At 46.9% G+C, this 26,182-nt stretch overlaps 1 protein-coding gene and 1 long non-coding RNA gene across 11 annotated transcripts; both read right to left on the reverse strand.

The window, feature by feature from the left end:
* Positions 1-3,506: 3,506 nt before the first annotated feature.
* Positions 3,507-24,809, reverse strand: LOC125960212 (sodium/potassium-transporting ATPase subunit beta-2). 4 transcript variants are annotated; one of them, XM_049693471.1, is made up of 8 exons: positions 23,425-23,549; positions 21,682-22,184; positions 13,838-13,978; positions 13,602-13,724; positions 13,358-13,521; positions 13,189-13,299; positions 12,957-13,125; positions 3,507-8,001 (listed from the first exon to the last, which is right to left on the reverse strand). In XM_049693471.1, exons 2-8 carry the CDS (start codon positions 21,809-21,811, stop codon positions 7,898-7,900), a joined length of 942 nt encoding a protein of 313 aa, XP_049549428.1. In that variant the 5' UTR covers positions 21,812-22,184; positions 23,425-23,549; the 3' UTR covers positions 3,507-7,897. The 4 variants fall into 4 exon arrangements, with proteins under 4 accessions (XP_049549428.1, XP_049549426.1, XP_049549424.1 ...); XM_049693469.1 differs by lacking the exons at positions 3,507-8,001; positions 23,425-23,549 and adding an exon at positions 24,722-24,809 and having other exon boundaries at positions 12,883-13,125; XM_049693467.1 differs by lacking the exon at positions 3,507-8,001 and having other exon boundaries at positions 12,883-13,125; positions 23,429-23,576.
* Positions 8,007-12,424, reverse strand: LOC125960219 (uncharacterized). Of its 7 annotated transcripts, none has more exons than XR_007469826.1 (4): positions 11,489-12,393; positions 10,817-11,152; positions 9,554-9,808; positions 8,007-9,217 (listed from the first exon to the last, which is right to left on the reverse strand). It is a non-coding gene; the product is annotated as an uncharacterized LOC125960219 (long non-coding RNA). The 7 variants fall into 7 exon arrangements; XR_007469822.1 differs by lacking the exon at positions 8,007-9,217 and having other exon boundaries at positions 9,348-9,808; positions 11,489-12,122; positions 12,306-12,424; XR_007469825.1 differs by lacking the exon at positions 8,007-9,217 and having other exon boundaries at positions 9,348-9,677; positions 11,022-11,152.
* Positions 24,810-26,182: the final 1,373 nt, after the last annotated feature.

Here is a 26,182-nt window from a genome sequence, read left to right on the forward strand (position 1 = left end):
GGGTACAATGTGCAAATAGTAACCGCCGGATGAATGTGGTCGAGGGTCGTAGGACCTGCGAAGAGGAAGATGGGCAACCACGGCGCGGAAAACAACATAAAAGTGGAGAACCGAAATCACCTGGGAGCAGTTTTCTTTTTCCGTTTCCGTTTCCGTTTCCGTTTTTTTTTTCATTCCTGCGCATTTTGTTCCACTATACATTTTTGCAATCATCATCGGTGCAAACGGTTTCGATTAAAAATTAATGAGTCTATGCTATTTCTACACTCTTCCCTCCTGACTCCTGCAGCATTCCTGCACTCCCGTGGGTGCCTGCTTGTCGTATGGTCAGCCTAATAACCGACCGAACTCGAGCAAACAAACGAACGAACCGGCGTTGAACTGACCGGAGAGGTGCAATTACTGATGAAAGGATTCTGCCAGCAGCAGGGAGCCACAGTCACAGGATTGGTTTGGTGGCGGAAGCGAAGGAAAGGATACACCGTCTCCCCCACCCTCGTCAGATAACGGGCCAGGGTGGAAATGCAAGAAAACGGATATCTCGCCTGACTACCGACACCATCGGCGTTTACCTTTTGATGGTGCTGGATGATAGGAAGCAACGTTTGCCAACCATCTTTCTTTTGTGACCGGGGGCTGAGTTATGGCTGGGCACCCGTTCCGGATTGAGTTGATTTTTATCGTCACCAATTCGTATCCAGGTAGATGCCACCGGTTATGTTCATTCGACAGTTTTCCTGGTACTGCACTGGAATGGGGCAAATATGTTGAAACGATTTGAATCAATTGGCGTCATTAATCCGTGCAAGTTGCAGATGGTATCCGTTATTGGTGCCGGTGTCAGACAAGTAATTTCTCGAATTATATATAATAATAATTCAGACGTTCGATTGGAGTGTTGTTATTTATTTACGATTTAGAAAATTACTATAACAACAATGATAAACAATGATTTATGATCAACTATGATTTCCTGGCTCACACAATAGGCTCCTGGTTGTTTTGCTCCTCTCCAAAAAGCCTTCGCCTACTTATCGTAAGCTAAAACCAACTTACGTTGCTGGGCTGCAACAAAAAAGACTCGCAAAAAATCCTGGGCTACTATGATGGTTACGGTAAGTTTCATTAGTTCATTGCATACTAGATTCAAAGTTTCGGCTTAGTAGCTTTAATTGAACGCTTTAAGCATAATGCCAATAGTTGCAACCGACTGTTGCAAGAAAGATGGAATCGATTTTGGTGTTAAGTGTAAACGTTTGGCGGCAAAACTTAAATTCGTTCAAACGCTTTGCTCATAAAACGAAGCTTTTGGGTGGAATTTTATATATTATAAGCCCCATGCTGAGATTCGCGTGAAAGGAAAATCAACCGCACCGGTGCTTTTTCACTTGACAGGGCTTTAATGTTCCTGATATTTTTCGCGAGAAAATTTCACTCGAATGTCAGCATTTGCCCCTATGTACATCATATAAACGCTCGATTCACGCTTTCCAGCATGTTCTATGCAAGAGACGCATACAATTCGATATTCTAAGAAGATAGTTAGTATATTATTAGCTTTCACAAAGCATACCAAAGAAACCGATAGATGGAGTAGCGTTTGAACGCACACAAACGCACAGTGAAACTGACGCATCATTGTACCACCCAGGACAAGCGAGAGTAGGTAGCATTAATTTTAAACATGAAACAGATGAACATCACGGTAGAATCCTTCCGAAGTCCGGCCAGTACCCCTACTGGATCGAATATTCAAAACATCTAAAAGCAAAGACACACCCAAACACCTGCAAAACAGCAAAGAACGTACACCGGAGGCTCCAGAGATTATGTCTCTACGGACTTTTCTTCTTTATTTCAATAATTGGTTTATTAAAAAGATTTAATAGCTTTACATTCCATTCTCAAACCACCTGCGCCTGCCACTTCCCGCTTTTCGCGAGTTGATCCTTGCGGTTTTCCTCGGTATTCGCACCTTCTCCTGACTGCTCTTGGAGCAACCCCCCCCCCTTCAACCCCACTCCCTATCCAACCCCGCTCCCGTAGCTTGCAGCTTGGTCATCCATTTAGCAAAAAACATGTACGAGTTGGTGCGATCGCTGCTGGTTTGTCCGGGCTAAGGGCTACGAGAAAGGGGAAGGGAAAGGGAGCGAACACCATCCAAGAGCGTTAGCGAGCGGGCCCATCTCATTCGAAATCCAATCTAGAGTATCTTTGCTCAATTGCGTCGTGTTGCGTTTTCTAACAGAAAGTTTTTTTTTTATTTGTTTTTCCGCCCCAATTTTACCTTCGCTTGCGATCGCGCCCCGCCTTCCCGTTTGCCTTCCGTTCCACGCCCATCTCCTTCAACCGTTCGTTCGCGCGCATTCCATTTTCGAAATTCATCCTCTGTATGTGGTGGGTGGTCTGTCTTGAAGTAAGATCTTATGCCGTTCTGCTCGTTTCTGCGTGCTAAACTCGCATCCATCCCCATCGCCATGCTTAAGTATGTGTGTGTGTGTGTGTGTGTGTGTATGTGTGTGTGTGTGTGGGTGTGGGTGAGTACGTGTGATAGAAACTAAAAGCTGCAGTACAAACGCTTTCATCGCTAAAGCGCTTGGATTCATCGCTTGATTTGTTCATTGTTCTTTTTTTTTTTGTTTTGTTTCTTTGTTTGTTTGTTGGGTTGTTTGTTTGCTTCCTCGAATTACTAGTTGTTTTGCATTTATTGGGCATCTTTCTTGTTTATATTTTCTTTTATAGTACTAAGTTATGTTGTATTGTGTGTTTGCATCAGAGCACAAACCTGTCCTGGCGTTCTGGCTTCTTCTGCTGCTTGCTTGTGGCGGTGATTGGTTTCCCCTGGAGCCTGCAGTTATGCACCTTCCCGTTCCTTTGACTCACGTAAAGCGACAACTACCCTGCGACAGGTATTTAAACTATACGGGTGTTTTTTTTTTTTTTTGGTTTGCTTCTTTTTATTAGTTTCGTCTGTATTTATGCATGAGTGACTATTTATGAACCTATCGTGTGGGTGTGTGTGCGTCTGTTTTGTATGTGTGTGTGTGTGTAAGTGTGCTCAACGCTCTCGCTCTAATGCGTGTTTAGCCGTCGAACGTGGGTTCGAATGTTAGAAAGTGGCGCATACTGATGGTTCTGCTCTATTGTTTTTCGATTGTGGTTTTATTAAGTTTCTTAGTACTGTCTGGATGTTATGTTACCGCACTGTTTGACCATCGCGACATGACTCTCTCGTCCATTTTCGATTCCTAGGATGCGGCTGCTCTTCTCTGCCGTTTGCTTAACCGGTTGTACGCGCCTTAGGTTATTATTTGTGTAGCTTCGCACTGTCGTGTTCGTGTGTTCGTGTGTTCGTGTGTGGTTTGTATGCTTGCAATGCGTGATGCGCGTGTGTTCTGTGTTTTGCTGCTAGTGTCATGTGATGTTGCGTTCTGTTTGCTTAACTTCATACATTCCCTCATCAACTCATCCAGTATCCTAGTAAATATTCTCGTACTAACAATAGGTTCTTTTTTTTTTTTTTTTGTTTCTGCTTCAGCATCTCCCTAAGCTAGAGATTTCTATCCTCCTGCGACTGCATTGTTTTTACCATTTGTAACGTTAATTTTAATTAAAATTTAGCGCTATATTCTGTTTAGGGTTTGGTTGTTTGTTTGTTTTTTTTTTATTTGTTTTCATTCGTGTTTTTTTTTCATTCTTTTTTCGCTGTCCTCTCACACTCGCTGCCAAACTCTGCCACGAGATCCGCGCATCCGGCATTTGCTCCCCGTTTCCCGCCCAGAAAGGAAAGTCTGTTGTTGTTCTAGCGTTGTAGCGTAGCTTTTACCTTTACGAATGGGCCTCGGATGACTCGCGATGTCTGCACCCGAAAAACTCCACCCCTTTGGGCGTTGGGTGGGATGTGGGGGTGGGATTGCGTTGGCAGAGCATTACACTTTAGTTGGGGGGGAAACTGTAAGAAAAACAAGTGTGTCGAGAGAACACGCCAAAGGATTACGGGCAATACGGAACGGAACCAAGTCGGGACCAAAACACGAAACAAAAACCCTACAGCACGAGATCCTCATCCGGAGGACCCCCATTACCACCTCCACCACTCCTTCTCGCATAAACGTGCCCCCCCACACTCACACACACACACACACACATACAATGACACGCGGACGACGAGCGCAATGTATATTCGTGTGGTTTTAACAACTTAACAACAAGGTATCCGGTTACTAACCGCTAACATAATAAATCATTCTCCTTCTCCTTCTCCTTCTCCTCCTCCAGGCGATTGCGTCCTTAGCCAACTATAACCCTAACACGGTGAGAGTGTGTGGCCAGAGCAATGAAGGAGAGCGGGTAGCGGGAGGTGTAGGCGGCCTGGAGCGTCTGGTTTTTTGGGTGACAAGATGAAATCTTCATACGCCCGACCCAAGCACCTACACACGTTGGGTCCGTCCGATTGTAACCCGGTTTGTAACAGCAACATCGGTGACCTTCTCGCTTCCCTCTTCGCTTTCCCTTCCCACCTCGGCCACCTGGCCCACGATTCTTATCGATCGATTTTTATTATTTTATATTTAAAAAAATACTTATAACTCGTAATTTTCTACAGATGCCCTAAGCTCCAAAAAGGTATTTTACGCTATTTTTACGCAAACCGCCCGTTCAGCAGCGACGGCGACTGCTTCTGTTCGCTTCTGCTTCTGCTACCCCTTCGCTGCTTCGTCCCCAGCGCGGCGCATCCTGCGTTGGGTTTGTGTGTCTGTGTGTCTGTGTGTCTGTATGTATGTGTGTTTGTGGTACATGGCTTGTATTGCGCTTGATGCTGCAGTTAGGAGATCTTGGGTTTTTTCGGGGAGTTTTCTGCTGATAATAAATGTGTAATTTATATTTAATTAATATGCCCACCGCGAGTCCTACCGAGACCTGTCTGGCTGTTCCCTCTCCACCACATTCCGTCCCTTACGGAGCCACTTCCTCCATACATCCTGCTTCGATGCACTCGCTTATCGTTTAGTTTAAGGTTTACTAGCGTGTCTTTGCAACTGGTTTGCATGTTGCTGGTTGACTGTTTGTTTTGCGTTCTCTTGCTCTGTACGTCTGTGTCTGTGTTTTTGTGGGTATGTGTGTCGGAGGTGAGCTTAGATTATTTATTACTTTGCAACATGGTTACATCCTATCTCGCCGATATCTCTGCAGCATCCACTTCGGTGGTGGTAATGAGATCCTCGGAAGGAGGAGAGGAGGAAGCGGGACAAAGAGCGTTATCGAGTATCACTCTACATCCCCTCTTCGCCCTTCGCCATTCTGAACATCGAGATTGCAGCCTGGTGGCAGAATGAACACAGCTACTAGCGCGTGGTTCAGGACCTCGCTTACACGTTGAACGCGCGTAAGCAAAAACACAGCAGGCGCGCCTCGTATCCTTGAGACCAAGGGTAGCTCTAACCTATCCAATTGCAGTAGCCGATGCTGAGTGGTGAAGCAGTTGGTACACGGAACAACATAAACACTCACTCGCATCCGCGAAGCAGTGCGGAGGACGACCGGCTTAATGCCATCGTGACTGATAGTCTGCTTCGATGGTGCAGGTTGAAGCATCCAGCTTGAACTCAATTATTGAAATAATTCCGCACCATACCGTAGCCCAGCGCACATGCTGGGACCATAGAGAGGAAATAACTTCTTCATCTCCATAAACGAACAACAGCAACACGACACGTGCTGCCCTCCTGGTCAATCACACAAATTAACACCAACACGCACGCTCTGCTAGATCGTCTAGCAAGGGTCTGGTCCAAACTTAATAATAGTGCAACGGCAAACATGCTGCTTTTGTTTCACGCGAGAGAGAGAGAGAGAGAGAGAGAGAGAGAGAGAGAAAGAGAGACAGAATAAAAAAACAAATTCCTCTTCCTTGGGGATATAACATCAACAGTACTTCAACGGCAAATCTTCTTCAGCCAACGCTTTCATCAACTACCCACATTAACCCAGCAACCAGCAGAACGACGGTGGCATTCCCTTTTTTTTTCGCTAATTTTTCAGCATTCCTCCCGAAAAAAAAAAACAAAACACGTGCCGTGTGACGCGTGTCTTTCGATATCCGTGTCGCGTGTGAAGGTGTTTGTGTCGAGTTTTTGTTTCTTTTTTTTTACAGTTAATTCAGTGAATTTCCATCCGCAAACGCATTGATCATAATTATACACTTTTATTTTAACATTTGTTCTGCATCATGTTACTATTTATTTGTATGTTGTCTGTTTTGTATAGCGGCGAGTTCTATACTCTCTTGCTCTCTTTCTCTTTCTCTTTCTCTCTCAGCCCTCCCGCCTCTCTCTCTCTGTTTGTCTCTGTCTGTCTGTCACTACCATTTTCCAGCCACATTGTGCTAGCGTCGCTTTAACTGCTTTTTTTTGTTTGTTTGGTTGTTTTGCTTGTTATTGTATTGTATGTCTCGATTCAATGCCGTGTTCTTTTGTTTCTTTGTTCTATTTTTTACTAGTGTTTGTCTGTTTTACGTTTATGCTTCATTGTTTTTTTTTCTTTTAACTTATTCATGGGCAGTGAGTGGTAAGAATAGAAAGAGGCCCTTAAAGTTGTTTAATTATGCTTCTTGGTTTTGTTTGCTGTCCTTTCTTATTCGCTTATTCTCGGCTAAGATTCTCATCGCTAGAGATTTAGTTTTCTTTTGCTTTTTGCTACTTTTATCGTTTGCTTGCTAGCGCGTACGGCAACACCCTGCTGCTGCAGCGCTAAAAATCATATGAATAATGCATCTGCAGCCACGATACATTGTGCTCGGTTTTTGTTCAATGTTGCTTTGCTAACACCTACGCTGCGACCGCTGCTGCGCTTGTCAGCTACAGGGAAACTGGACATTGCCATCCTACCATCCTCAGACCCCGGTGTCGTTCTAGCAGCATGCATTACCTGGAAACATTGCTACCGACGCACTCGGCTCGGCTCTTTAGATATCGAAAACGAAGAAAGTGTTACGATACACCCGGATAAACACGGTTTACGGTGGTTATGATTTATGAAACATTTATGCCCGGGCCTGCGTTCGTGCTGCTTCTTGCAAACTATTCCGATTTCGTACAGGGTAATCAATAACGCGACGGATTACGACGACGATGACGACGACGACGACGACGACGACGATCAGTGCCGTTGCGAGTTTGCCGTTAGCCAGGAGATCATCATCCAGTGTTTGATGCTGAACCATTAGAACGCCGGCGATCGAATGCGTCCGAATGCATTAAACACGCTCACAGTTTATTGCGATGGGTTTTAGTATGTTTGCCGTTTTTTTGTTTGTTTGTAGCTTGTAACGTCTTTTGTCCGGGTTTGTTTCGTAATGGGGTGGAATTTGGTATATAGCTATTGCACCAACAAAACTTCGCCGTGCCTTCCGCAAGCATTGCCTCCAACGAATCACCTCAACTAATGCATGGAAAAAAGGTATAAAATGCCTAACCAAACGATTCACACATTGCTTCCTACTCACGCAGTGCAATGCTGCATGCATTATGCTCTTGATTTCGCGTCATTTAATTATATTTTACTGTCTCCGCTTCTTTCCCTTTCTCCATGGCTTTCTCTCTTCCTATCTCTTTGTTCAATGCTCCCTTTTAAACCACTCCAATTGCGCGGTGTTTCTTTAACTGTCTTACTGCACGCGACGATAACAGCACCACTTCTATACGGTTGCTCCTAAACACTAGCTGCGTACGGCTTCAAACCGCGTTCGGCATGAGGCCATCGCTTGATGATCGGCTACCGGTACACATCACTCCCACGCTCCTCCGTTCCTCCATTCCTGCTGCAACACTTCTCTCTTCGCTGATAGCTGGTTCACGCTCGTAAACGCATTTAAAATGTGACAGAAGCGCTGCACTATTTAATCGATCATCAGCTCAAAGTGAACGGACCCTCTTCGCTCCGACCGATCGTACATGATGTTGCGAGCCCAGGCTTTGCACTCGATGTTGATGAGCACGCCAGCTGGAAAGAAAGTAAAAGAAAATGGCGTATTAAAAAACCTGCTCGTAAAACATAAACACGCAATCAGTAATGATTTGTTGTGTTGCACGCGCAACCTTGACCAGCAATCGTCCAGCGCTCTGGCCATGATCCTGAAAAGTGAAAGGCGACTGTTTGGACACATTGCATCAGACGCCGAGCAAACCGGTTCGTGACAGAAATGCAACTGCACGGCCATGCAACGGTATCTGTAGCAAAATCCCCGAAATAAGGCCAGTGCTTTCTCTCGTTGCAACCGGGAATGCCGTTATTCCTTGCAAAACAATTTTCGGGCATGATTACGCAGATTGAGAACCGGTTCTCGGAGAGCAGCATAATAGCAGGCACCCCGTTACTGTTACTTCCGAAATAATGTTCTTTCAGTCGTTAATGTGCCGCTCACAGTGTCAGATCTGCGTAAAGATGCAGAACGCATCGTTGTTAGTGCTATTGCTCGTTCATTGTGGTTGTGTAAATGCGAATATCATTGCATTCGGTGCACCCGATGCTTCGTTGGAAATTTGTTACAAGCGGCGTATTCTTAAGGGTACCAGGAATCCTTTTTCGTTTTCGTTTCACAATGTGAGTAACAACATGTAAGCTGATAGTGCCAAGTGGAAAAATATTTGTCTCAAACCTGATAAAAACTGTGATTTACAGCCTTTGCCCAATCCGATACGGTTCATTAGCGTTGAATCTCCACCACACCGATACGCAAGTGAGCTTAAAGCACAAATTGTACAGGGCGGTATCGGACAGCAATTCGTTACAGTCGAGTTAAATGATATAAAAAGAGCATTCATAATAGGAGGCAATGCGGAATTGGTGATCAAATGTGCGCCTCCTTCTTCGTCGACCGGAATGCCAACAGTGACAGCTTCGAATGGAAATACATGCACACAGGTCCCTTCAACCGTTTCATCTAAACCGTCAACATCATCCACTTCAAACACCCCAACTACTCGGCCAACAATGTCACAGCATTCTTCGACTGCTGCTACGACACCCACTTCCACTACGAAGTTTCCAACAACTTCTTCCCAACCTCCTGGATCCACCGGAACAAGGCCAACAATGTCCTCTGAGCTTTCAACAACAACTAGCACAATTAGCCAACCTGATTCGACTACACCTTTAACATCATCTACTACCACATCTACGGAAAATCCTTCTTCAACAACATCCTCTAACCACGAACCTACTTCTACTCACTCATCAACGGTTTCTACACCGTCTACTAGCTCGTCCACGACTGATAAGACTTCTACAGCGACATTGATGTCATCAAGTAGTGATACCACTGATACAGAGACGAAAACAACCTCGTCCTCGCATAAACCAGATACAACGTCTTCAACAACATCCTCGACGGATGGATCTGGATTATCGTCCACTGTAACAAGGCCAACAACGTCCTCTGAGCTTTCAACAACAACTAGCCCACTCAGCAAACCTGATTCGACTACACCTTTAACATCATCTACTACCACATCTACGGAAAATCCTTCTTCAACAACATCCTCTAGCCACGAACCTGCTTCTACTCACTCATCAACGGTTTCTACATCGTCTACTAGCTCGTCCTCGATTGATACGACTGCTACATCGACAATGATGTCATCAAGTAGTGGTACCACTGATACAGATACGAAAACAACCTCGTCCTCGCATAAACCAGATACAACGTCTTCAACAACATCCTCGACGGATGGATCTGGATTATCGTCCACTGTAACAAGGCCAACAACGTCCTCTGAGCTTTCAACAACAACTAGCCCACTCAGCAAACCTGATTCGGCTACACCTTTAACATCATCTACTACCACATCTACGGAAAATCCTTCTTCAACAACATCCTCTAGCCACGAACCTGCTTCTACTCACTCATCAACGGCTTCTACATCGTCTACTAGCTCGTCCTCGATTGATACGACTGCTACATCGACAATGATGTCATCAAGTAGTGGTACCACTGATACAGATACGAAAACAACCTCGTCCTCGCATAAACCAGATACAACGTCTTCAACAACATCCTCGACGGATGGATCTGGATTATCGTCCACTGTAACAAGGCCAACAACGTCCTCTGAGCTTTCAACAACAATTAGCACAATTAGCACGCCTGATTCGACTACACCTTTAACATCATCTACTACCACATCTACGGAAAATCCTTCTTCAACAACATCCTCTAGCCACGAACCTGCTTCTACTCACTCATCAACGGTTTCTACATCGTCTACTAGCTCGTCCACGACTGATACGACTTCTACATCGACAATGATGTCATCAAGTAGTGGTACCACTGATATAGAGACGAAAACCACCTCGTCCTCGCATAAACCTGATACAACGTCTTCAACAACATCCTCGACGGATGGATTTGGATTATCGTCCACTGTAACAAGGCCAACAACGTCCTCTGAGCTTTCAACAACAACTAGCCCACTCAGCAAACCTGATTCGGCTACACCTTTAACATCATCTACTACCACATCTACGGAAAATCCTTCTTCAACAACATCCTCTAACCACGAACCTGCTTCTACTCACTCATCAACGGTTTCTACATCGTCTACTAGCTCGTCCACGACTGATACGACTTCTACATCGACAATGATGTCATCAAGTAGTGGTACCACTGATATAGAGACGAAAACCACCTCGTCCTCGCATAAACCAGATACAACGTCTTCAACAACATCCTCGACGGATGGATCTGGATTATCGTTCACTGTAACAAGGCCAACAATGTCCTCTGAGCTTTCAACAACAACTAGCACAATCCGCAAACCTGATTCGACTACACCTTTAACATCATCTACTACCACATCTACGGAAAATCCTTCTTCAACAACATCCTCTAACCACGAACCTGCTTCTACTCACTCATCAACGGTTTCTACATCGTCTACTAGCTCGTCCACGACTGATACGACTTCTACATCGACAATGATGTCATCAAGTAGTGGTACCACTGATATAGAGACGAAAACCACCTCGTCCTCGCATAAACCTGATACAACGTCTTCAACAACATCCTCGACGGATGGATCTGGATTATCGTCCACTGTAACAAGGCCAACAACGTCCTCTGAGCTTTCAACAACAACTAGCCCACTCAGCAAACCTGATTCGGCTACACCTTTAACATCATCTACTACCACATCTACGGAAAATCCTTCTTCAACAACATCCTCTAGCCACGAACCTGCTTCTACTCACTCATCAACGGTTTCTACATCGTCTACTAGCTCGTCCTCGATTGATACGACTGCTACATCGACAATGATGTCATCAAGTAGTGGTACCACTGATACAGATACGAAAACAACCTCGTCCTCGCATAAACCAGATACAACGTCTTCAACAACATCCTCGACGGATGGATCTGGATTATCGTCCACTGTAACAAGGCCAACAACGTCCTCTGAGCTTTCAACAACAACTAGCACAATCAGCAAACCTGATTCGACTACACCTTTAACATCATCTACTACCACATCTACGGAAAATCCTTCTTCAACAACATCCTCTAGCCACGAACCTGCTTCTACTCACTCATCAACGGTTTCTACATCGTCTACTAGCTCGTCCTCGATTGATACGACTGCTACATCGACAATGATGTCATCAAGTAGTGGTACCACTGATACAGATACGAAAACAACCTCGTCCTCGCATAAACCTGATACAACGTCTTCAACAACATCCTCGACGGATGGATCTGGATTATCGTTCACTGTAACAAGGCCAACAATGTCCTCTGAGCTTTCAACAACAACTAGCACAATCAGCAAACCTGATTCGACTACACCTTTAACATCATCTACTACCACATCTACGGAAAATCCTTCTTCAACAACATCCTCTAACCACGAACCTGCTTCTACTCACTCATCAACGGTTTCTACATCGTCTACTAGCTCGTCCACGACTGATACGACTTCTACATCGACAATGATGTCATCAAGTAGTGGTACCACTGATATAGAGACGAAAACCACCTCGTCCTCGCATAAACCAGATACAACGTCTTCAACAACATCCTCGACGGATGGATCTGGATTATCGTCCACTGTAACAAGGCCAACAATGTCCTCCGAGCTATCAACAACGCCTAGCACAATCAGCAAACCTGATTCGACTACACCTTTAACATCATCTACCGAAAATCCTTCTTCAACGACATCCTCTAGCCACGAACCTGCTACTACTCAGTCATCAACGGTTTCTACATCGTCTACTAGCTCGTCCACGACTGATACGACTTCTACATCGACAATGATGCCATCGAGTATTGGTACTACTGGTACTGATTCGACAATCTCCTCGTCGAATGGTCCTGCTACCACATCTTCAACAAAATCTATGAGCCACGGAACTCCTACTACTCAATCTACAGTTACTACCTCGTCTATTAGCTCAACCCCTACACTCACAACCTACTCGTCGATGCCTACTACTACCACTACTACCACTACTATTACTACTACTACTACTGTTAAATCTTCCAAAACTCCGACTTCCGCTACATCTTCCTCTACTCCATCATTATCATCTTCTACTTCATCAGTTCATGTATCGACTAGCGGTCCAAATACCGGACGACCGTCTTCATCTTTGAAACCACTGTCGACGTCTGTACCAGTTATACCTAGACCAACAATTCCGTTTGGGTTTCTGTCAACAACTTCATCTCCTTCGAAAAGCACTAGCCGGGCACCCGTTATTTTGTTTCCATACGTTGTTTCAAAACCATTGCCAAAACCGAAAGTCATACCATTTAACCACAATGAACAATCGAAAGCAATGTTCAAACATTCTCGACATTTTTTCTTCAAACAATGGTGAATACGATTAAAGGAAAACACATTATTGTAAAGGAAATATAGCACATTTTCGATACCAATTACAACTGCCATAATACTTACTCTTTGGTTTTTCGAAATAGACCGCTACTATGGGTGGCAGATAGTTGTCGACGTTCTTGTACGGGAAGAAATATCCAGGGAATCCACGGCGCGGGATATACTGAATAGCGCCAATGTGCTCATTATCAGCAGGATTCTCACCCGAGCAGGATACCCAAACAACGTTGGTCTGTAAGGCACGGCGAAAATCGTTAGCAATCGCGTAGCGTTAGAGAACCATTATAATTCTTACATTCTTGTTTCCTCGAGCTTCCTCTCCGCGAATATGCTCCTTCAGGTCATCGGGCATGTTTTCGGGCAAGTTGGTCGAGGTGTTATACATATCCGGTACCCAGTTGTAGATCTGTTCAAAGAAAACGTTGCTTAACTCCTGGTATGTGCTACAAATGAGTGGCGCTTACCTTGTTGAGCTTCAAGAATATGCATGGGCTCTTCTTTTTGAAGTTGTAGCGATTTTCCTTGTTGCACGGGGTCCAGCTGGTCATAGGAACTTTGCAGACCTTGCCCTCCGGTGGCGGATTATCGAACGAGCAATCAACGCGGTTGTCTTCCTCCTGTGTGTAAGCTATACAAATAAATAGGGGATTTTCGATTACCGATAGCGAACAAACAGCAAACAGGCATCCCATCACCGGCAATACTTACGAAGCAAAAACTCATCGATCAGATTGGTCCAGATTGCTACGTTTCCGTTATCGGAAGCTTTGTACCAAATTAACGAGCTCTCCACGTTCTGGTACTCTGGTGGTGTCGGTCGGAAACCCAATCCTGTTGTAAACAATACAAACGGTGGTTAGAGAAAAAGAGCAGGTAATGAAAAGTTGGTTAGTGAAAAGAGCAGGTTATGAGTTGTGTGAATGAGAAATCTTCCACAGACGTACCTGGATTTGATCCGATCAGTGAGCTATCGAGTTGGAACTTGGGTATCTTCACGTCGAGCGTTTGCCAGAAAACGGCCAACATCGCAGCGAAGAATCCAACCAGGGCAGCATAGAAGCAAACGTAGAAGAAGAGAATTTTCGCTGTAAAAAGATAGTAGGAAAAAAACGAAATTAGCACGTGACTTAAAATGTATGACGTTTTCATTAGTGCTTGACATTTGGTATTCTCCTGGATGACGCACTTTCGTATCCACTCTTCGCTGTGGTCCACGGCACTGTCCCAAGGTTATGGATTGCTTCTACCCGTTCCCGTAGTGCAGGTCATTAGTTAATCTAATGAGCTATAAATAGCCATTACATCAAGTATCCCTAGGACACAGGATCGTTCATCGAGTCTCCCATGTGTGACGAGACGTCGGCTTAAATAATCCTTCGCTCACCACTTCGTGGACACTCATTTGACGTCATACGCGGGTGATTCGTTTACTCGTTTCTTGGAGTAAATCTGTTCCCTTGGCGCAGATGGCGTGTGGACTTGGCTGTACACTAGAGTAAAGATCTTCCCTAAGCGACGGCATCCAGTATTGGTGACAGCTCAGTCAACTACGGCTTGATGTGATTTGGCGTGAAAAGCAAACAACTTCAGCCCTTTCTGACCCATTCAGCATGCGCAACAGATGCACGGCAAGGCAAAGAGGAAAATGCCCCGCGTGACCATCGTTTGCTTGGTGCAGCTGCTAGTCGGCGTTCGTGTCACCCAACCAGAGACTGGCACGGACAGCTGCAGGCTTGTTTGCTGCATATTCAAACATACGACACGACTACCAGACGCCTGCCTATTCAGCTGTCCACGCTGGACTACGCTGGAAAGTGTCCCAGCTCTACCTCTGGTGCATATAATACGAGCAATTCCCTGCGGGGCCACACCGTGCAGCACATAGAGCAGGCGAATAGAATGTGCAAAATTGAATCGCCCGTCAACGGTGGCGATGGCGGCGACATATGCAAGACCCACTACCCTCGGGGGCTAGTTTGTTCTATGCCATTCATTCTAATCACGCCCAGCAGCACATCAGATACGCGTGCTGGGAAGGACGCAACAGAGAGCCACAGCAAGAGGGCTAATAGGAAACTGTATTCTCATTGTTGCCTTTTCCCTCGAAGGCTTTGTAGAGCATTTAAAGTGCTACAAAGCAGCCGCTCAACAGGAACTGTGCCAGTTGCGTATGGCAGTTCCTACGAAATCGGATTTCTTTTTACAGAAAGATAGTCGCCAACGACGTTTCAATACCGTGCGTCACGTGATGACATGCCACACACTGTCAAAAATATCAATTTTCATCAAACAAGATACAACCATCAATCATTATTCAACAATTAACACAACTGGCGACCAATTACTACGCACACTACAGCCGTCTGGCGCTCCGGCAGCTGTGTCAGCGCGGCGTTTGTGACGGTGGTGAGAATCAGTGAGCTAAATAGAGTCTCGTAGCTAGCAAGGTCAAACGAAACGGCCTGACACCGAGTGCACGGTACAAGTGCGAACCGTAAATCAACGATGTTAATAAGCTGTTCAGCTGTGGGAGTTTCCTAAAGGTTCGCCAGTCGTAAAATCGTGCTCATAAGTATAAGCACGAAACGTGTGACACTTGGCGGCTGGAACACGATTGTGAACGCGACTGTGCTGTCACACGATTTCTAGGCAATTGCAATCGCACGTGCCTGCGATAAGAGTATTGCTTCATTGATGAGCGCAACGATTCGAAACGGACGTAAAGCACCAAGTAGGTAATGCCCCGTACGGGGAATGTACACCGAGGGCCCGCTAATAGAAGAAAAGATTCATCTTGGAGTGATTTCCAGTGCTTATATCACTAAACCCGCTTGCCTTCTATGGTTCATAAATCTTTCAAACAGCCTCGATTGACAGACGATTGACACGAGGTTTGGATGTACGCGTAAGGTAAGGGCCATCTACATCTCCCCACCGTAATCTTCGTCTAGGCCCTACGAGTGGCAACGAGATCGTTAATTGTAAAGTATGCCCACACACAAGTCTGTCGCTTACCAACGATATCGTATCGAGAGAGGCATAGAGATCAATTGAAATTAATGCTTATCGATTGCTGCTACATACATTTCATTGCGCTCTGACGGCCTACGACGCTTAATTGCTGTTCGGCGGTTCGACGTACGCAGCGAACACGCTGAAGCGAATTGAGTTCTCTAAGCAATTCAATCGTCGACCGACGTTTCAATCGGAACACCGTTCAGCGGCCACTTTATCATAAAATGTCAAGGATGCGCTGAAAACTTAAAACTCCGCTCCGCACTGTCTGTGTCCAGCTCATGCCGTATGGCATGACAGTATGGCAGTCACGCGATACACGAGGCACGAGTTCTCGGGTTCGCTCATTCGCAAGTCGCTCGCACCAACGCCCATCTGTGCGATGGGACGTTTCGATCGATATTGGGTTGCCCTCGGGTCTTATACGCGCCCTATAAAAAGAAAGGGTCTTTTTCTATCGTTTACTCTCGCTCTCTCTCTCTCTCCTTCTGTTTCTCTTTATATACTTTTCTCTCACATCATAATGCTACTCGTTTTGCATTGCTCAAAATTAACCGACCATTCCACTAAACAGAAAATCTGAGACGTTTTCTGACGTAGCTTACTTTGATGGAGTAAAAGCAATGCTTTATTCCCAAACAGTGACTCAATTTGGACGCCACGTCATCATCACCGGCGCTGCTACTTCTGTTACTCACTCGGCATCATTTTATTTACTTAGAACCACCAACAACTGATGTCATGGGAGCTACAGCATCTGGAAGTATGCTCAGGGACCCACATTACTCACTGTTCCCTGCTCCTATTCATCAGAGAAAGTTCTCCAACAGTCAAGCTATTCGTTTTCCTGTTAAGCGTCGCGATAAAATGCTCAGCGTTCCGAGAACACAAAACCGCTGATGGTGACGTTTCTGATAGCAGGGAGGCCCAGTCTAGGCCATGGCCGAACGCTAGTCTGGTATGCCCTGGTCCAAATGATGTACTCGAGCTGATAATAATTTCGCCAGCGTAACCGAGGATGGGCTAGCGAAGGACGAACGAGGTCAGGGCATTCGGCGGAAGACGGGGCAGCATCGCGTTGTCTGGTTTTATCAGCATCGCAGAACCCATCGATTGCCCATTTCAACTCCCCCTCAACATATATGGGCGCTATCGACTCACGAGACCATTGTGTGTGGTATGTCCGGGGAGTGGAGAGCGACTGGATAAATTGTTTGCCTTCGAAGTGGGCCAAGGGGGGCAGAAGGGGTGGCTATCAACGGTTGCTCGTTATCGATGGCGGTAATAGCAGGGGCTGAATAAATAGTGAATCCAACGAACCGAATACACACACACACACACACAATCGATCGATCGGCACGATCATCAGTCCATTTTTTTTTCTTTTTAATTTTGTTATCGATTCCGATCCAATCTTTTGGGCAATGCCGCGAACGCCAGCGAACGAACGGATGACACTTTTGTTGAGGGGCCGAGTATCGGGTTACTCCATCGGCCGGAAGCAGCAAAAGCAAGCACCATCCCATGCGTTCTACCCTCTGCCGTAGCAGCGCCATATAAACCAAACAATCCGTCTGGATCCCATCTGCAGCCCGGAAGGCGGAAGGGGAATTTTGCTTGAAATCGCCTATTATCGCTCTCGAGAGTGTTCATGGTCATCGGAGAGGCCAGACAAAAAAACCAGAGAGAAAAAAAACCATCTCCAGCAAGTGTTTGTCCAAACATCATCTGTACATGACATACAGTCCGTCCACCCGATCACAATGTCATCACCCGCTTCCACCTCCCTAGAATGAATGTTTCAAATTCTAACGAATTCCATATTGTGCAACGACACAACGACGACGACGACGACGACGACGATGGACGTGCTGATGGAAGCAAAAAAAACAAATCCAGCGCTCCACACACTATCGCACTTCTATTGCTACTGGCTTCTCGGCGACGCGTTCTGGCTCATTACGGTTTCACCAATATGGTTTTAACGACTGTTTTAAATTTAGTTTCTGCACGAACACCATAACACCAGCATTGGGAGCCGAAATATGACCCTACGGCTGGTTCGCCACGATCTGCCCGCTGTTCTGGGTTTTTACCGCCGGTCACGATCGAGTGACTGCGCGAGCAGTGCGCGAGATCTGGATACGGAACGCCCGTGGAGGATCCGTTGCTGGTGGTGAAGAGAATGTTCCACATATAGTGGTATACAGTTTTGGGGTAGGGGGTGTTATATTTATTAATAACTTTTGTTTGGCCGTGACTGCTGAGGCGTGAGGCATACGCTGAGGCCTAAATCGACGGTTCTCGACTCGACTGGGGGGCATCAGCGAAACTGTTGTTGCTGTGCGAGCATCTGTTTACAGCAGATCAATCGAAACAGTCTCCATTTACACAGCAGACAACGTTCTGGGCGCAATTGTAGACTTTACGCATGTTGGCAAAAAAAAACCGGTCCAAAGAGAAGTCGCGCTCGGGCTCGATGGCGTACACGTGCGATGCTGCCGTCAGCAAAACAAACACATTGCTCCGTTAGCAGGCGTCAAAGTCATTTCACCCCCCCATATAGAGAACGGAGAGGGTGATAATCCGAAGAATTCCCCACAATTTCTTTTATCTTTTTCTCAAGTAATGGGTGCTTAAATGTGTCTGTGTGTGGATATGTCGTGGGTGAAGTGACCACTAGCTTATAATTGTACGTACCGGGGGACTTCACTACTGCTCGGAAATACCTCACGGCATTAGAATAACTCCCGCAAAACCTGTTTTGCAAAGGTGTTTTTAGCATTCGCTTCAGACAGAATCATTAACGAAGTGTAGCGTTTTTGCAAAGGGGATTGTGCCAGCATGCGCTAGTATGATCGACTGCAGTGGTTATTCCCGTGGAGACGTGATTTGTATTTGCCAAAGGGCCATTACATACTCGAGCATCAACTGCTACGCTATGTAGACCGTGCTGGAGATCAGTTGAGGAAACGCTCGGCTAGTGTCGACGGATATTTATAGGAAGGTAGTGCGCCGGCGCACTAAACTTGGCCGGAGCTCACACTCTCTTGTGCTATGTGCAATCCATGTATCCGATAGAGAGACACGCCGCGGTCGCTAAGCATGGATCGCTCGGTCCCTATCCCCACCTCGAAACCGCTATTGACATTCTGACGGCATTGACAGTTACGACCCTCGATGGCGTTCCTGGATGTTCACCCCCCAACGGAAGAAGATCGGACGACAACGACGAAGACGAGTACGTCTGCTAAGCAAAAACGAGTTTACGAAGTATTAAATTTAGCATTTCTTGTTCCCTTATGCCGCGTGTTTTTTATGCCCGTACAACTGCCCGCATTAGGCATGAAGAGAGAAACAGAAAGAGAGAGAGGCAAATGACGTAAAAATAGAGAGAGAGAAAGAGAGAGAGAGAGAGAGAGAGAGAGAGAGAGAGAGAGAGAGAGAGAGAGAGAAGAGACCAAACGACAGGCACGGCTATGAATATTCCATACCGCTCAGTAAAGATTAACGAGTTCGCGTGATGCATGGAGTCGGCTGTATCGATCGATTCTTAATTGGATTCGTAACTCAATCGTTTGCTGCTTCATCGTCGCAGCCGTGGTTGATACTACCTGACTGGGATGACTTACTACTACCTTAAGGAAATGTTTTGCGATACCTGAAGCATGCATACTAGCGGGTGAAAATTGTTTCGTGCCATTATGCCAGATACCGTATCTGCTGAACAATGAGCAATGACATAATGGAGCCTTCGACCAGCAGCAGCATATCAATAATCGAGCAACGAGCGAAGAAACCGAACCCGATAATTGTGACCGCAGCTGCCAATACGCTTCAAACCCATACTCGCTCTGTAAACAAATTGGTTAATCAATTTTGCAAGCCAGTTGTCATCGTCGTCGCCGTCGTCGTCGTCGTCATCATAAGGCCGCAGACAAGCTGTCCCACTCCGTTCCGAGCACGCGTTCGACCACGGCGCTAGCATTGAAATTCAATTCTCTTCAATTTAAATAACAAATATGTTGTGCGAGGCCAACGTTCCCCGCGACGTGCTCAATAGCGACGAAGTGAGAAGAAACGTTTTTTTTAAAAAGAGTTGCCTTCCAGGATCACCTTTTAGCCTACTTCAATGACATACACAAATACAGATTTATACAGACATACACAAATACAGAACTAGTTGACATTTGCCTTAGAACCATAGTATGCCGAAAATGTTGCAGCCATCGAATGTACTCAGGGAATGGCCGAATCGCAAACTTACATAACAGCAACGAAGCGTTACAGTTCCAAGAAGTAGCATGGCAAACACCCGCAAAAGCCAATAGGTGAGCCTTTTGGGTTTCGCTGGAGGCAGGAAATGGTGTAAAACTACATTACGCTTTCCATAATCCTCGCCCATCCGCCATCCTGACGGAACGAACGGGGCAGCGAACAGTAATTCCGTACGGCTGAACGAAGCCCTCAAGGACAGGGCCTCCTCCTCTTATTGACGTTTCTGCTCGTTGGTAGCATGTTTGTGTGTGTGTGTGTATGTGTATGTATGTGTTTTACTCACTGGAGGTCAGGCTCATGTTTGCGAAGGAGACGGTTACGTAACACTCGAACCGTACCGAATCGAAACGCAAAGCGAGACGTCCGGACCACTCCGGTATACTACTACTCCACCTAGCTGGCCGCAGTGTTCGCAATGCCGATCCTTACGCTGAATGATTTCATTATTCTATTAGACAAATGCCTTACATCAAGGATCGCCTTTCGACCATCCCTACTTTTTTATTTGTTTTACTCTCTGTTTGCCTGTTCGTTATGGCTCATCAGCATAACAGTGGGATGGGATGGGCTGCAAGGCACGATACCCTGCCAGGATAATTCCCCCTTTCGGGGAACGGAGTAGCTTTTAGCACGCATACACACACACACAGGCACACACCTTCTTGATTGCGTAAGCACGCTCTAGGTCCTGTAACGTTGGACTGCCATCAGCACTGCATGAACGTTTGTTAATGGTATGAAATACGATCCCCAAAGTGTTCTCAGCTAATCCATCGCCTTTCCGTTATAAGTCCGTATAAACCGTATGTCTAGCCACTCCACCCTAGCGGTTATTAGCGATTGGAGTATACTAATGAAAATACATATATCGAAGAGTGTCTCGTAAGCTGGACCATTAACCATTCTTCAATCAAAATGTTACTAGATCGAAGCATGGCAATTGAAGCTGGCCAAAGCTGGCTAAAAACCAGTCGGTGAAAAGTGGCGAAGAAAGTTCAAATTTATGTAACCAGACGATGTTCGATCTGGCCCCCATCGATGGTGGTTCCTGCGATGGAACCACTGCGAGAAAACAGGTGAGTGGAAAACGGCGAGAGCACGTATTACTCTCCCGCGCTCCAATTTCCAACCTGCTTGCAACTGGCTCGCGCTCTCTTGGAGGAGTGACTTCCTGGAGTATACTGGTCGCTCTCGTTTTTTTTATCTCTCGCTCTTTCGCTCTCCGTTTTAGTAACAAGGAAGAATACGGGCGACAGCAGCGCCATCTACTGTCCGCCACTACTTCTGCCAACGCCAGAAGTGTAATGTGCACCCACATATGCCACAGCTGCTGCTGCTGCTGCAGTCGCTGCTAGCGTTCGGAATTTGAGGATTTGAGGAGAAAAATCCAATCCAATATGGCTGCAACGCAGGTATCCTCTCTACGACCCCTTTTTCATTGCTGCAAAATATGTCGTACGACAAGTATTTACAAATGGTCGGTCTGTACACTTACCCCAGCTAGATCCGGTGCGGCCAAGGCATTGGCTGGTTTCGCTGTCCCACAGGAACGACTTAAATCCATCCCACTTGCCTAGTTTGGGCGGTGGGGCATAGTACTGTTCTGCTACCTTTTTGTCGGCCATGGTTGCTCCTGCTCCTAATGCTGCTGTCCTGTGCTGTGGCAGTGGGGCTGTGACACTCTCACCAGCTTTTGCGGGGGCCTTGCGTTACCTTCCGCTTCTTCACACTTTGCTCTCTCTCTCTCTCACACACACGCACACGCACACTGTCCTTTGCGCGACAAAGCACTTCTTGGCTTGGCCGATCAAGCTTGAGCCTCACTGAGCCAAACCCGAGAAACACACGCCAGCAGCACGGGTTCAACACCAAACTCTTCCCTTCGAATCGATGCACTTCTTTCCGATAAACACTTCTTCCGCTTCCGCCCGGGCCTAGCGCACTGCCACACACTCACACGGCAACCTCGTTCCCAGCTCTCCCAGCGCTATTCCAAACCTAACACCGCGAGCCAACGCGAATTCGAGAGTTGATCGACGAAGACAGCAGCAGAAACCGCCAGAAAGAGATAATAAAAAAAACGATTAAGTTGACATTCGAATCGCAATCGACAATCACTGTCGCATATCAGCTCGATCAGTTGCTGCTGCTGCTGCTGCTGCTGCTGCTGCTGCTATAATGTCCCCAATATGTGCAGCGCGGGACGAGTGTAGCGTTCAGCCAAGTTGAACCAAGTCAGCCAACTGCTGGTTGCTCGATTTTTTATGTAATCTGCTGCCACACCATCGACCAAGCCAAGGCCTGCTAGTGCGCTCGCGCACACGTCTTCATCGTCTCATTCTACTTCTCTTCGCGCTCTCAAGGTATGCTACGTGTGTGCTTGTGAACGGGAGAGGATGTACAAGTATGTGTGTGTGTGTGTGTGTGTGTGTGTGTACGTCCTTTTGTATGTGTGCGAGTATGTATGTGTAACAGGATACATGTCACAAGTGTTTCCCAATTTTCGCATTCGCATTTCCAGCGAATAGCCGTTTGGGAAAACGCGGGAAAGGCTGCCAAAAATGGTGGGAAAGGAAAATCGAAATGGAAAAATTATCCAACTCTTTGATACTCCCTATCCCTCCCCTCGCAGTGGATACTTCTTCACCTTTTCCCTGTTCGCATAATCATTGGCGAATAGTAGTAGTCTCCTCGCTGTTACTCTTTTTCTCGCAATGCTCTTGCTCTCAATTTTCACCCTCCCATCCCCCCACTCTCCATCTCTGTTTCTTCCTTTCCTTCTCTCTCTCTCTCTCTCTCTCTCTCTCTCTCTCTCTCTCTCTCTCTCTCTCACTCTCTCTGCGTTTCATTGTCTATATTACTCCTGTCAGGATCCATTTGGAAAATTGCTTTCTCGCACACACACACACACACAAATATCTCCCCGTCATGTCACAGTATTCGCGCACACGCACACCAGTAAGCGAGTCCTTTCTCGCGCGATTGCTCACTTTTCACACCAGGTAAGTAGTCCAACGGTGGAGTGAGTAGTAGTGCACAGTAGTGCAGAGTCGAAGTAGAATTTTTTTTTTTTTGGTGAAGCACCACAATTTTCTTTGCAAAATCACTCCCGATCTTTGCCTTACTCCAATTAACTATGTATCTTCGAGATTCTGCTTCGTTCGCAGTCAACTGTTCTGTCAGTTGTTCATACCACCAAGAACACACAACACGAACAAGTGGCTGAACCTCTACCTACCTACCACCGAGCACCGATAACACAGCAGCAGCAACAGCAGCAGCAGCAGCTCCAAACCAGACTGGCCGAACGAGCGAACGATATGCGACCACGGCCTGAGAACGAGTTCCTGCTGGCCCCCACCGATGGCGGATTTTTAACCAACGGGCGGGAGTTTCAAACGGTCTACCCCACCACCTACTCCACAGAAAGCGGCGGAGAGTGAGCGCCCAGCACTGTATGAACGGTGCGCACTGGAAGTGAGCGGAGTAAGCTGGAGCGCAAGTCGCACCTCGCGTGAGAATGCGATGCTCATGAGGATCGAGAAGCAAGAGCATACCATCTCTCAACCGCTTCACTCACGAGCGAAAAAAAAAAGAACATGGAATCATCGCGACACATAAAATCGCGCAAACCCGTTCTGCGCATGTCCGCCAATTTCGATCGGCTCTGCAGAGATGTGGTGTGTCCTTCCCCGAGCAGCAGCAGCACCAAACACTCACACACACACATACACTCGATGAGCACAAGGACATCCGGGGAAGGCAGGTTCGGTGGAGGCGCCCCCTCTTCGGTGCTCGGTGGCGACAAAAGTTTTGGAGGACATCGACAAGGGTGAAAAGTCGGTAGCAGAAATGAGACGCAAGAAGCGAGCGCTGGGCAGACGTAATGGAGCCAACGGTATTGGGGCGACGATGGGGCGCACCAGGATGATGTGTTTGGGGGGGGGGGGGGGAATGAAAAAAAGAAAGCGAAATGAGGGCAGCGGAAGCAAAAATACGATGAAGCTCAAAAATGGAGTCGATTTTAATTGTTAATTTGTTGATTTGCTGAAATATTTTTTTCCCACTCAAACGCACACACACACATACACGAAGGGCACCCTTCTCCTGCACACTCCCAGCACTGCGCATAGTGGAAGTGCTTGCTGGTGGTGGCAAACGGGGAACGGGGGGTGTGGGGAATGAGGGTCTGAGGGCGACCCAAGGATCGATAATTCTTTTCCATCGGCAGCATCTGCAACCGTTCTGCAAACCCCGTGGAAATGTTGCGGTGCGAGTTTCCATGGCAATGAGGTAATGTTCCTTGGATTTGTTCCTCGCTCGATACTACGCATTCATGTCTTAGTAGCCCACTTTTATGGTAGCTGTCTTGAGTAGCGCACTTTTCCACGATATTCCTCGAGACCGTTTGGGTTTTTGTCCATCTTTAGATAAAGTTACACCTTTTTCACACGCACATACAAACACACACACGCACATGCACACACACACACGCAACCACTGGTAGGAGGGTATTTTTTATCCGGAAATTTTACCAACTAAGAGCACCAATTTTTCAACCAGGCCGACGGACTCAGGACAGAACCTAACCTCTTACTATGACCACATAGAACCGAATACTCTATGCAAGTGGTCCTTGGCTGCCCATCGTCACTGGGTTGTTACCGTGAGAGATCCTGCCTGCCTGTCTGTCTGCCTCTCTCTCTCTCTCTCTCTCTCTCTCTCTCTCTCTTCGTTCGAGGATATTCTTTCACCAAAAAAAAAATCTCACCACCTTTCGGGAGCGGCGTTTCATGCGCCAGTCCGGCTGCTGCTTGGTTCCGTTTTGGTTCAGGAAAATGGGTGACCGTGCTCCAATTTTCTTCGCTCTCTTCCGAACGTGCGTTCGCGAGGGCAGAGCAGAAAACGACGCCAGTGATTGTGTAATCGTCGCTTGTTTTACTTTTTTGCCACTCTCCCCCCTCCCCCAACACGGTCCTCTTCTCCCTTACCCACGATCCGGACTTCTCGTCCTTCATTTCCGGTGGCCGCCTCGACGCGGACGCGCACTGCGGCTCTCGCGCAAAACTAACGCTCTCGCTCCCGATATTCTCTCGACTCTCGACTGGCCACTCACGGCCAGGCGCGTGTCGCTCTCCTTACCCTCCCCCTGGGGTTACCGTGGCCCCAAGTCCTACTCCAGAATACAGCTATTCAGGGGCGCTACGGCGATGGTGGCGGTGGACACAGCAACTCCAACAAAAATCCATTACGTCATACCTCAGCTGTTACGCCATTAGTTTTTCCTCGAAGGAGCGCCCCTAGGTAGGATATGCGCGCCGGCTGCTCCCACCGGCCACGAGCCTCCCGAAGCACGAACAACGAAACAAAGACTCCAATGGCTGCCGGCTGCTACCTCCTCCCTATCCTCTTAAGTCTTGGATAACAGAAAGAAGGGGACAGATTCGAAAAGCGAATTAGTTCCCTATCGTTTTGCAATTTGGTAACGGTTTCGCCTTGACACCTTAGCCGAGAACGCTTGGTTTTTTCGGCAGGCAGGTGCAATCCAGTATGCTCACAATTGCGTAACCACCAGCACCGGAACCAGGCTTCTCCATCGGTTCCACCCCGTAAACACACAAAAAAAAACAAGGGCATCCATCCATCCCTGGAACAAGATCCTCCTTCACCAGCAGAGTAGAGGAGAGTAAAGAAAAACTGGAAAACCAATCGTTCCGACCGACAGCGCCTACCGGATATCCCGTGTCGAGGTCATTACAAGAGCGGAGATTGTAAAGGAGGAGGTGCCCGGTAGTCCAGCTCGTCATCGTCACCGTCGCTGTTCGCTGTTCCAAGGTGTGAACAGGAAATTGAGGGAACATTAAAAGAAAATTATTGATCCGTGGGAGGCGCGAGCATCGGATGGGTTGGGCTAAAGCCAAAGATCGGCCATAGCCAGAGGGCAGAAGAGAAATAAGGTAACAATCCGTTGATCGGAGCCTTCGGAGCACCGATGG

Source organism: Anopheles darlingi, chromosome 2 (assembly GCF_943734745.1).
Source record: "Anopheles darlingi chromosome 2, idAnoDarlMG_H_01, whole genome shotgun sequence".
NCBI lineage: Eukaryota > Metazoa > Arthropoda > Insecta > Diptera > Culicidae > Anopheles > Anopheles darlingi.

Coding starts and splice junctions, on each gene's coding strand:
- LOC125960212 (XM_049693471.1), bottom strand. CDS start 21,811: ATGGCCGACAAAAAGGTAGCAGAACAGTACTATGCCCCACCGCCCAAA. Junction 13,300..13,357: donor TATTCTTGAAGCTCAACAAG/GTAAGCGCCACT, acceptor TTCTTTGAACAG/ATCTACAACTGGGTACCGGA. Junction 13,126..13,188: donor AAGCTCGAGGAAACAAGAAT/GTAAGAATTATA, acceptor CGTGCCTTACAG/ACCAACGTTGTTTGGGTATC.